The sequence below is a fragment of the Otolemur garnettii genome, unplaced genomic scaffold (genome assembly GCF_000181295.1).
Source record: "Otolemur garnettii isolate 467f Iridium unplaced genomic scaffold, OtoGar3 scaffold00120, whole genome shotgun sequence".
NCBI lineage: Eukaryota > Metazoa > Chordata > Mammalia > Primates > Galagidae > Otolemur > Otolemur garnettii.
In genome coordinates this window covers 2465243-2478070 of record NW_003852515.1, presented here as the reverse complement: position 1 = coordinate 2478070, position 12828 = coordinate 2465243, and the positions used below count along the sequence as shown (strand labels likewise).

General features: G+C 38.2%; 1 protein-coding gene and 1 pseudogene across 4 annotated transcripts in view; both read right to left on the bottom strand.

Moving 5' to 3' along the window:
• Nucleotides 1-12828, bottom strand: part of KATNAL1 (katanin catalytic subunit A1 like 1) — a 130837-nt gene that overhangs the window by 30384 nt on the left and 87625 nt on the right. For all 3 annotated transcript variants that reach the window (XM_023517752.1, XM_003797607.3, XM_023517751.1), the window contains exons 7-8: nt 11388-11546; nt 9962-10088 (exon numbers count right to left, since the gene is read on the bottom strand). In XM_023517752.1, the coding sequence (XP_023373520.1) occupies nt 9962-10088; nt 11388-11546 (286 nt within the window). The remainder of the gene's footprint in view (nt 1-9961; nt 10089-11387; nt 11547-12828) is intronic.
• On the bottom strand, nt 5208-8611 carry LOC111727731 (annotated as a pseudogene). Its single transcript, XR_002775207.1, has one exon. The product of XR_002775207.1 is annotated as an inorganic pyrophosphatase pseudogene (transcript).

Below are 12828 nucleotides of genomic sequence, written 5' to 3'. Positions count from 1 at the left end.
CCCTGCTTTTATTCTGATTTCCATTTGCCTGTATTATAGATGTCTATCCCTTTACCCTGAGTCTTTTTATATCCTTTCAGGTAAGATGAGTCTCTTGTGGACAACAGACACCTGGCCTGAGTTTACGCCTTTTAGTGGACAATTTAAGCCATTCACATTAATAGAGAGAACTGGTGGGTAGTGTTTTGCCTGTCATATTTTCAAAAGTCTAGTGAAAATTTTTAACTCTTTCACTATTGTGGAGGTTAGTTTTTGTTGGATAAATTCTAGGAGAATTTAATGCCAGTTTGCTGGTCATTATGGAAACTGAGCCTGAGTATTTCCTGGAGAGCTGGTTTAATTATGGCAAATTTCCTCAACATGTGTATGCCAGTAAAGTATTTGATTTCTCCATCACAAATGGAACTCAGTTTAGCTGGATACAGGATCCTGGGCTGAAAGTTGTTTTGTTTTAGGAGATCTAAGGTTGATGACCATCCTCTTCTGGCTTAAAAAGTTTTGGCTAAAAGGTCTGCAGTCATTCTAATATTTCTCCCTTTGCAGGTAATGCTTTTCTTACATTTGGCTGCTTATAGAATTTTCTCCTTCATATCAACTTTGGCAAAGTTAATTACAATGTGTCTAGGAGATGCTTTATTTGGACTGAGTATTGCTGGGGTTCTGAAACTGTCTACTATCTGAATTTCTTTTTCTTTTTTTGCCTTTTTAAAAAATGTATTTTTAGGGACAGAGTCTTGTTCTGTACCCCTGGCAAGAGTGCAGTGGTATGATCACAGCTCACTGAAGCCTCAAACTTCTGGGCTCAAATGATCCTCCTCTGTCAGCCTTCTGAATAGCTGGGACTACAAGTGTGTCACTGTGCCTAGCTAATCTTTTTATTTTTTGTAGATGGGTGTTGGGCACATATGCGTGTCTCACTCTGTTGCTGAGGCTGGTCTCAAATTCCTGGCCTCAAGTACTCTTTCTGCTTCAGCTTCCCAAAGTTTTGGGATTATAGAATGAGCCACTACACTTGACCCATTGTACTTATCTTCTATTGCACTTAGCATAATGTCCTCAAAGTTGATCCATATTGTAGTATGTGAGAGCATTTTTTTCTTTTATAAAGCTGAATAGTATTCCACTGTATGAATGCATCACATTTTGTTTATCCATTCTTCTGTCAATGGGCATTTGGGTTGCTTCCACCTCTTGGCTTTGTGAATACTACTACTATGAACATGGATGTGCAAATACCTCTTCAAGATCCTACTTCCAGTTTGGGAGGATATAAGTGGGACTGTCATATCATAGTTCTATTTTTAACTTTTTGAGAAACCAACACTCTTTTTCATAGTGATTACATCATTTTACAATCCCACCAGCAGCATGCAAGAGTTCCAATTTCAAAGTGTTATGTTTTTATCTTGCAAATGATGCTGAGTACTTGTTCACATTTCTTGTTCAATTAGATCTCCATTTTATAAGGTGTCTGTTCTGGTCTTTTGTCAGTTTTCCTAATAGATTGTCTGGACAAGTGTTTTGTACATTCTAGATATGAGCTCTTTATTGGTTATATTTGTTCCAAATATCTTCTCCTACTCTATGATTTCCTGACTTGGGATCACCAGGTTTTCCATTGGCCATCAGGGGGGAGGGCCCAGAAGGCTGCGTGGTCCGACAGGACTCCCATCCTCCTCATCTCCAGTCTCTTCCCTCTCTGGTAATAGGTGCTGCTGCGGCAGCAATAAGTGGCCCTGATTCTACTTCTTTAGTTTCAACATCATGGCTGCGGCAATGGCCTATCTGAATTTCTGTATCTCTTACACTGCTTGGGAAATTCTCCTCCATAATCTCTTGGAGTAAAGCATCTGCGCCATTAAGACCATCCTCTTCTCCTTCAGGAATTCCTATAAATCGTATGTTTGATCTTTTGGAATGATCCCACAACTGTCTCAGGGAATGATCAACTTTTGCTTCCCATTTTTCTGCCTCTTTGAGTGCTTGGGCTCATTCAAAAGCCTTGTGTTCAACTTCAGAGATCCTTTCTTCTGGCTGCTCAACTGTATTTCTGAGGGATTCTATTGTATTTTAGAACTCCTCAAATAACTTTTTCATTTCCTTAAGCTCTGCATTATGTCCATATCCTTGATGATTTTCTCTTTGAATTCAATAATTTCTTGAGATAACTTTTGAACAACTCTTTGGACTTCCATTTCCATCTTTCCTTCCATTCTATTCATTTTATTTGTCATCCATATTCTGAATTCTATTTCTAACAATTCTACAATTTGGCTATGAATGGCATCTTCTGTTGTATCTCCTTTGTCATTCCTTGGGTTAGTTAATCTACTCTAGTTATTCATGTTGCCAGCGTTCTTCCACTGGTTCTACACCATGATTATTTTCCACAGTTTGGCTAGTAAAATTGGTAGTCTGAGTCTGGATTGAGGGCCCCAGGAAGTGGAGTTAACCAGTCCTTTACCAATGAGCTGGGGCTGGTGATTGTGGCTTTTCCCCTAGAGCTTTAAAGCTGCAGCCAGAGACTCTGAGGACCTGCTTGGTGTGATAGTGCTAGCTGGCTCTGTCTTATAGTCAGCCAGCCTCTATACAATCCTAATGAGTTGTGGTATTAGACTGCAATCTCAGCTGGGGAAAGACAGGAGCAATTGTGGTGTCCCACTCCCACCAGCAACAACTAGAGGAAAAGAATCAGTCCCTCCTGCTACAAAATGAGTGCCACTCAACGTTGGAGGGTTCCTGGGTGGACAACCCAGGTGAAGAATTCTAATTTGATGGTTCTAGGCTATACAATCACTGCTCAACAGGGAGAGTGCAAAGTGTCTCCAGCAACCCAATAGTACAAATCCACAGGCAGTTCCCTCCTAAAGACCCGAGAGGCAGGAATCTCTCCTATTCCCTCTGGTGAGCAATGGGGTTAGGAAGGTGTACCCTGCCAAAGAGTCAGTCCAGAGGTGTCAGCACCTCCATACCCACCTCCACTCCCCACTGCTGATGGCAACCCCACTGGGCTGGAGCCTGGTTCCCTCCAGTGAACAACGTAGTCCAGGGGGTGGTGGTACACCTGCCTGAGTAAAAGGAGAATAAGCATCTCCTCCCCTGCCACACACTGTCCTTGGCAACTCTGAGGGACTGAAGACCAGTTCCCTCCAGTTGGCAATGGTATTAGGGGAGTGTGCCTTCAAATTCAGACCAGAGGCATGAGTGCCTCCACCCACACCATCATCGTGCATTTTTCTCTCCCACCCGGTCACCACCTCACCCCTACTGCACACTGCCACTGGCAACCCAAAGGGGCTGAAGCCTGCTTCCTTCCAGGGCATAACCATAGCGTGGTACATCTCTGTCTCCTGCATGTCCCTCTCTCCCTGAGAACCCCAACTTCCACTCGAGTCACTGTTTCCACACTGCTGTCCAGTAGCCCAGTATGCCCAGGCCTCGCCAGAATTGCCAAACACTCTGGGCTCTGCATGGGGCAGGCCTACAGTCCGCTAGGCAAAGGGGGGAGGGGGATTGGTAGTTCAGAGTTGCAGGGGAAATACTGGTTCCATTTTATGCTGAGCAGGATGATGCCTAGGCTCACAAGTGGCACCTCCCTGGAGGAAGCCCAGTGTTTATAGGCTCTTTCCATGGGATAAAATAAGAGGTCCTTTGTTCCCTGCTTGATTGCAGAGGGCACACAGTGAGCCTCTCTTAGGGGAAGGGGTCTCTTATCCTCTTTATAGTGGAAGGGATCTCTTGTTCTCTTGATGATGGGTTTTGTACCTAGAGTCTGTTTTCTTGGAATCGCAGCTTGCCTCTAGAGATGGTGTTCAGTTATCTATCTCTTCTTTCTTAGCTTAGCTCCCTACCTTCAACTTGACTGAGTCCATTCTGTCCCTTAGCTCTCCCTGTGGACAAGAGCCTCTGCCAAAAGCTGCCTCTAGTCAGTCATCTTACTTCTTTTCTCCTCTATCCCAATTTGGATACACTTGATATTCTTCTCTTGTCCAATCACTTTGGGTAGGACTTACAGCACTATGTTGAACAGTAGTGGCAACAGTAAACAACATCTTTTCTGGCTCCTGTTCTATGTGGAAACACTAAGTTTTTGTCTCTTCAATATAATGTTGGCTCTTGGTTTGCTCAAGATTGCTTCTGTCAATTTTAGTAATGTCCCATCTATGCCAATTTTCTTAAGTGTTCTTATCAAAAAAGGGTGCTGAATTTCATCAAATGCTTTTCTGCATTAACTGAGAGAATCATGTAGTTTTTGTTTTTACTACTGGGGTGAATTACATTTATAGATTTGTGTATATTGAACCAGACTTGTATCCCTGGATGAAGCCCATTTGGTTGTGATGAATTATTTTTTTGATGTGTAGCTGAATTCTGTTAGCTAAGAATTTATTGAGTATTTTTACTCAATTAAGAGTAAGATATGATTATTTCACCTCTTGTGCATATCTTACTTCTAATTTCACACACATCAATGGGGTCACTGTCACCACAAGAATTTGGTGACAATGCAATTATTTAAAATAATTAAAAATACTGGTCTGTAGTTTTCTTATTTTGCTATGTCCTTTCCTGGTTTTGGTTGCCAGAGTGATGTTTAATTCACAGGAGGAGTTGGGGAGGGTTTCTTCCTTCTCAGTGTTATGGAACAGATTCTCCAATATGGGTACCAGCTCTTCTGTCTGGTCTGGGACTTTTTTTTGGTAGGAAGATTTTTTATTGTTTTAATTTCAAAGCTTGGTATTTGTCTGAGTGTTCTGTTTCTACCTGGATGAGTCTAGGGAGGTAGTGTGAATCTAGGAATTTGTCCTTTTCCTTCATATTTTCAAATTTCTGGATATAGAGATTTGCTACATAATCTCTATAATGTAATGATGTTTTGTATTTCTGTGATATTTGTGATTATTTCCCTCTTTTTTGTTTCTGATTGAGTTTATTAGAGATCTTACTTTTTTGTTTCTGGTTAATCTGAACAAAGGTTTGTCAGATTTTTTATCTTTTCAAAGGTACTTTTGTTGTGGGTTTCTTTTAGTTGTCATCTGATTTTGGTTATTTCTTTTGCTGGGTTTGGGATTAGATTGCTCTTCTTTTTCAACTTCCTAGAGATGATTCATTAAATTGCTTTTCACTCTTCTAGATTTTTGGATGTGAGCATTTAAGGCAATCAATTTCCTCCTCAGGAATGCTTTTGCAGTATCCCACAGGTTTTATTTTTTTCAGTAAAATAATTTTATTTCCCAACACACAGTAAACATATACATCCAATATGTGCTTTTCTTATGCATCTATTCACAAATAACATCCAAATTACAACTGCTTTTATATTTAAGCATGTACTAAAGTTATCTTAGTTGACATATGAAAAATGCTTTGGACAGATAACATTGTGAATATATTGGATTGTTTACAGCAGAATTTGCTTTAGTTAGATGAGTTCTACATATTTAAGGCTTGGAGAGGCTACTACTTTTATATCTAATACTTCCAGATGAATAGGATGCAGAAGTATTAGCTGATATTCCAGAGAAATCTCATTAGTTTTTCTGGTGATGGAAGCACTTACCCACATCTGTTGGTAGTATGCAGGCAGATTCACATGGTGGTGGCAGAGCATCCACAATGGCTTTGGCAGTATTAGGATCATACTTGAAGGGGCTTTCAGACACTGTTGTATTCATGCAATTGATTCCTTTCCCATCTGTTTTCTTAGTCACTAATGCTTTCTAACAGTTGCAAAGTCCTTATCTTAAATTCTGCATTGAAAGCAAACTCATTTTCTGGTTTTCCATCAGGAACGTTGTATCTTCTAAACCAGTCCACAGTAGCTTCTAGGTAGCCAGGTTTTAGTTGTTTGACATCATAAATATCATAATTTACAGCATCAGGATTGTCCACATTAGTGGCAATGACTTTCCAGTCAGTATGCTATTCATCAATCATAGCCAATATGCCCAGAACTTTTACCCAGATTATTTCACCTCTTATGCATACCTTACTTCCAATTTCACACACATCAATTTCAACACGTCACTGTTGCCACGAAAGCCAGTATCTTCATCATTATGTCCAGGGTCTTCCCAAGTCTGAGGGATGGCCACATAGTTCCAGATATATCCTTTATAAGGGAACAAATTCACAACATAACAAAGTTTTGCTTTTTTCACATCCTGTTTAATTGCACTTAAAGGGTCCTTTGTAGCAATCTCCATTTTCTCATTAGACCAGCATAGTACTTCAACTACCATGTGGAACATATCCTTATCTGCAGAAATTGGAATATCATGAAATAGAGATATGTATATTGTCCTTTTTCATTTTTGAGGAAGACTTGGTACTCAAGGGTGAAGGGTGTGGCGTGCTTCTCACTGCTGAAGCCACTCGTGATGCCAGAGACTATCTGTGACTGCCACCGCCATACAGCCATCAACCCACAAGCAGCACCAACTAATAAGGAGAACTCACGCCTGTGTAGCGCGAGGACTGTCCTACAGGTTGTAGTAGCTAACGGCCTCACTGTCATTTTGTTCAAGCAATTTATGGATTTCAATCTCTATCCTCTCCTTGACCCAGGTATCACTTAGCAATAGGTTGTTTAGTTTCCATGACTTTGTGTGGGGATGAGTGTTTCTGTTGGAATTGAGTTCTACTTTTATTCCACTGTGGTCTGTAAAGATACAAGGTATATTCCACTTTTTAAAATTTGTTGAGGGTGATTTGTGATATAGATACGATTGATCTTGGACAATGATCCATGAGCTGATTAGAGGAACATATATTCAGTAATATTGGAGTGAAATGTTCTGTATATGTCTGTTAAGCCCATTTTTTTCTAGAGTAATGTTTAAGTCTAATGTTTGTTTGATTTCTGCTTGGAGGATCTGTACAGTTCTGTCAGTGGGTTGAAGTCCCTAGGTATGATTATGGTGGTGTTGTTTATCATACTGTTCAGACCAAGTAGAGTTTGCTTTATAAAACATGAGTGCATTTAAGTTGGGTACATACATATTTATGACTGATATGTCTTCTTGTTGAATTGCTCACTTGACCCCCAATATACAGTGCCTATCTTTGTCTTTCTTTAATTTTCTTCCTTTAAAGTCAATAGTATCTACAATATGAAAACAAATCCCACTTTCTTTTGGTTTCCATTTACACGAAATATTGTTTTCCATCCCTTTACTCTAAGTATTAATTTGCCTGGGGATGGGAGGGCAGTAGATGTGTTTCCTGAAAACAGCATATACTTGATTTATATTTTTATAATCTACTCAGCCAGTTGTTGTCTCTAGAGTGGAGAATTCTCTTTGTTCACATTTATTGAGAGAACTGATGCGTAGAGTGGATTTGTTTGTCTCACTGTGTGCAATTCTGTTGCCTTATTTTATCACTTGGGCCATAGTGGTAGCTAGGCTTTGTCTTGTAGTTTCCAGGTATCTTTTCTTTGCTGGGGATCCGTGTATTAGTCTGTGTATAAAAAAGATCTGAGTACTTCCTGAATAATTAGTCTTATAGTAGCAAATTGACTCAATGTATACTTGTCAGTAAAAGACTTGATTTCTCCATCAAATATGAAACTTAGATTTACAGGATACAGAATCCTACGCTGGCAGTTATTTTGTATGAGAAGATTAAAGATAGATGCCCACTCCCTTCTGGCTTGTAAAGTATCTGCTGAGAAATCAGCTAGGTGTTAACGTAATTGGTTTATCCTTACAGTCAGATGCTGCTCATGCTTGGCTGCTTGCAGAATTTTCTCTTTCATTTTGACTTTGGCCAGGCTAATTACAATGTGTCTAGAAGATCCTCTGTTTGGATTGAGTCACCCTGGGCTTCAATATCTATCTAATAAGTGTATGTATGAATCTTGTGTGATGCTTAGGAATTTTTCAACTATAATATCACCAACTAGAGCTTTCATGCTTTTGGGACTCTCTTCTTCTCTTGTAATACCTATAATTCTTATGTTTGTACACTGCATAGTCCTATGAGAGACTGCTCTGCTTTTACTCGTCTCTGCTTTTTTAAATGACTGGGTTAGCTTGAGAGCCTTGTCTTTAAGCTCTATGATTCTTTCTTCTCCATGGTTTAATCTATTATTGAAACTTTCTACTATATTCTGGAAGTTTTTCAATTCTTTAAGCTCCATTGTATTCTTTCTAATTTCCAGATTCTTGGTGACTTTATCTATGATTTTGTTTATTCCCTGTGATCATTTTTAAACTTTTCTGCTGTTTTTTTACTTTCCCTTCCATTCCTTTCATTGTATTTGCCACCCAAAATTTAAATTCCATTTCTGTCATTTCCAAAATTTCGTTATAGTTGGAATCTTCTATGGTAGCTCCTTTGTAATCCCTGGGGAAGCTGATCTGTTCTGGTTCTTGATATTACCAAAGCAGGTTTTTTTGTTAGTTTCTCCTCACGTGTGGTTTCTGCTTCCTTTTTCCCTTCAACTTTCTTCTTTCTTTTTCCTCCTTTCTTTTGTTCTGCTTTAACTCCAGGGCATGGGGTTAAAATGCACCTGTTACTTGAATCTTGAGCAAAGTTTTGCCTCCTTTATACTAGAAGAGGCTGTTTACACTCTGGTTGACAGCAAAGCCGTGATGTAGTCTGTAGCCTTGTCTAGCAGCTTAAGGATAGTCCTGTATCTCAATTACCTTTATTAACTTTTCCCAGGCAGAATACACCATTAGATTCCTTCTGTGTTCAGGAAAGTCTCCTGAAGATGTAGAATACCAAAAGAAGAAGAACATAATCTCTTATCAGTTAACATTCCCAAGAGGATTACTTGGCAGATTGTTAGAAATCAGTATCAGTCTAGAAAAACAGGTTAAAAGCACAGGTGGAGACGCAAATAGACAAAAGAGGGAATGACACATCAGAACAAAAGTGAGGGCTACAGAAGAAGAGTGAGGCTACTAGTTAACAATACTGTCCCTAAAACAGAAATTTTAAAATATTAATTTCAAAATAATAAATCCACTACTTACTTATATATTTTTTAAAACCAAAAATAACTAGCAAGAAAAATGGCTTTTTTTTTACATTTTTACAAATTTCTTTAATATCCAAACAGAGAATAGCTGGATTCTTATCCGTTTCTACTCTCCATCTTTTATGATGCCCTACTTCTTGTAACTTTTGGAAAACTTTCCTGTATACATGTGAGAGAATGAGACTAAAACAAGCAAATAATGTCTTTTTTTTTGAGATAGAGTCTCACTCTGTTGCCCTAGGCTAGAGGGCTATGTAGAGGGCTATGGCATCGTAGCTCACAACCTCAAACTCCTGGGCTCAAGAAATCCTCTTGCCTCAACTTTCTTAGAAGTAGCTGGGATTACAGGCATGAGCCACAACACCAGGGTATTTTTTCTATTTTATAGAGACCGTGTCTTGGTCTTGCTCAGGCTAATCTCAAATGACTGAGCTCAAGCAATTCATTTGCTTTGGCTATCCAGAGTGCGAGGATTATAGATGTAAGCCACTGTACTAGGCCTAAATAATGTCTTGATATTACTATGGAAATACTGTGGAACTTACATACTCTATAAAGGGACTCAAGGACCCTTGGGGACTCTGGATAACATCTGTAGAACCTTTGCTCTATGCTCCTTCAAGGCGATAATAGTCTTTTCTTTGTAACTTTAGAACCTGAAATGGTACATGATTTATAGCCAAGTACACAATAAAATGCTTTCTGAGTGCACGAATAAGGAAATCATTTTTAAAAATTCAGGCTGCCAGCTGGGTGTGGTGGATCATTCCTGTAATTCTAGCACTCTGGGAGGCCAAGGCAGGCGGATTGCCTGAACTCACAAGTTCAAGACCAGCCTGAGACAGAGCGAATCTCATCTCTAAAAATTTAGGCTACCTTCTAGTCCATTCATTGAGAATTTCCAAAGTATAGATTTATACAAAATTCAAAAACTAAAGATAAATTTTGATACAATAATTAAATATCAATTACCATCCATCTGAATGAGTAGTTCAGACTTTACTCTGCGACTTGCCTCATGTTCATCAGAGGTTCCTCTTCGACTGCAGATAGAATCTATCTCATCAATGAAGATCGTGGTAGGAGCATAAAATCTAGCCTTTGTGAAAATGTTTTAAAGAAATAATTCAATGATCACATAAAATAACCTGAATATTTTTTTAAATACCATTTTCTTTTAAAACATGGTGAAAGAGAGTAGAAATTTCTCACTGTTTTAATGCTACCATCCAGTTATTAACAGAGGATAAATAAATCATTCACATCAGAAAAAATTTTTTTCTGAAAATGAAAGTTATATGGTTGGTGAAGTTAGGTGACAGATATATAAGGATTCATTATACTATTCTTTCTACTTTCATGTTTGGAAATTTCCATAATGAAAATATCTTTTAACTTTGTAGTACTATTCTTTGACTTAGAAAGTATGTATTAAATGTCTATGTGTTCCTGCCCTGTAATGAGGCTGGAAAGGCAGAGGTGAAAAAGATAGAACTTTAAAATTATAAATAATGTATTTAATTCCAATAAATATTTCCATTGTGGTAAAAATGCAACGTGTGTGTATAGATGTATAATTATTCAATATTAGTAACCAAATTCTCAATTTCCATCTCTGATGTCAAGAGAAAATTTGCATTAGGTAGACACAGATCAAAGATCTAGAATGTGAAAATTATTTTAAAAATATTAAAAAGAGAAAAAAATATATTAAAAAGATCCCAATTCTATAGTACATTTTTGCCAGAATTTTGCAAAATTAGTCTTGGCCATTTGTTGATTACTTTGGGATTAATATCCAAATGGGTTTTAAAGTTTTAAAGAAATATTTTAAAAATATATAAATATACAATAATTAATATGTGTTGCTGAAATGTAATTTGTCTTCTCTATCTTCTGCTTGTATAATGCTATTTTTTATTCTAATTGATTGATAAAGATCATTTAAATATATTTTAAAAAATAAATCAACCTCTACCCTCAAATATATATTCTTTGTAATTATTGCAGATCCCTTATGAAAAATGAACAAACTTTAGAGACAGATCAGATTCTAACTGATTTTTTAAATATATATTAAATTCTTCTTCTACTCCATCAGTTCACTAGTGATTCAGAAATACCAGTCAACCCACAAATATAGCAAAGTCTCTTCCTTTATCCTCACTGAACAGGATGGCAAATGGCATCCTTTACCTCAGAGAGAAAGATACATTGAATACACATCAATTACCCCCACAAACCCCCTCACCCCATTTCTTCCTAGTGTGTCAGGAACTATTAAAATGCAACTACACTGCCCTTTTCAAAAGATTTCTAGGTGAACAGACCTAGATTTATAGGGGCATCATATACCCATACAAATAGTACTATGAAATCTGAATATATCATCACTCACCATTTCAAACAAGAGACGGACTAACTTCTCAGATTCACCTCTATACTTAGATGTCAGTGTAGAAGAGGAAACGTTGAAAAATGTTGTGCCACATTCAGTGGCAACAGCTTTAGCTAGCATAGTCTTACCAGTGCCTGGGGGTCCTACCATCAGTACACCCTGTAATTTGAAAAGATGAATTAAATGATGTATCAGATTAAAATGGTTTTTATGGATTATCATCAATTATTAATGTACAGGAACATTTTCCCATCAAAAGATAAGCTCAATTGTCACAGCAAAATGATATTCTTGGCAAGAGCACTATTTTATAGGTAGAAAAAATGAAGAATGATTTCACGAAGTCTAAAATTAGAGGCAGTAAGACATAAGTTAACAAAGGGCTTAGACAACAGACAACAAAGAACCTACCCAGTCTTCTTTTCTTTTCTTTTAGACAAGAGTCTCACTGTCACCCTTGGTAGAGTGCTATTTCATCATAGCTCACAGCAACCTCAAACTGTTATGCCCAGGAGTTCCATAAAGACCACACTGCCAAACAAGTTAAATTTAAAGAGGAGTCCTTTTTTTTAAGAGCTGGCCAGTGACTGCCTCAGTGTCCCAACATGGGGTTTCTGAGAGCAACTCCGAGTGCTTTAAGGGGGCTGGGTTTTTAAGGCTTGGTCTGCATCCTAGCTGGCATGCAGGCTGCCTAAGTGCATCAGGTAGGGTAGCCAGCAAGCACTGTACAGAAGCAGAATTTTGAGGTTATTAGTCATATGTTATATATCCTTGTGTTAATATTTTCCCCCTATATATCTTGGTTTTATTACTTGCCCCCATACATCTTAGTTTTAGTACTTTTCCCACTTGGTATTGTTTAAAAGTCAGTCTGGGCACAGTTGGTATCTCCTGGTCTATTTCCCAGGGAGTTAGCCAAGCAAGAAATTTGGAGTGAACTAGAAGCAAGAAGTTAATTAGTACTTTCCCATCTTTCTTGGGAGTGAACTAGACTGATTTCACTTTTTTTTTTTTTTTGAAAGCTTTCAATCCAGAAATTTTCCAGGAGTTAACTGGTATTTTTCCATTATAGCTTAGGCCTGACACCTTTCTGTCTTAGCCTAGGCCCACTAGGCCTAACAAAACTCTTGGACTCAAGAGATACTCTTGCCTCAGTTTTTCATTTTTAGTAGAGATGGGGTCTCGCTTTTGCTCAGGCTGGTCTCAAACTCCTGAGCTCAAGTGATCCACCCACCTTGGCCTCCCAGAGTGCTGGGATTACAGGCATGAACCACCATGCCCGGCCTCTAACCAATTTTCTTGAACCTGGAAAAAGAGAGAGGTATAAATATAAATACAAGGGCTGTCCATAAAATAGCCAGCCATGTAAATATGAAAAATAGTGCATATTAACAATGGCTGGATACTTTCCACACAGACCTCATACATATTCTTTTTTTTT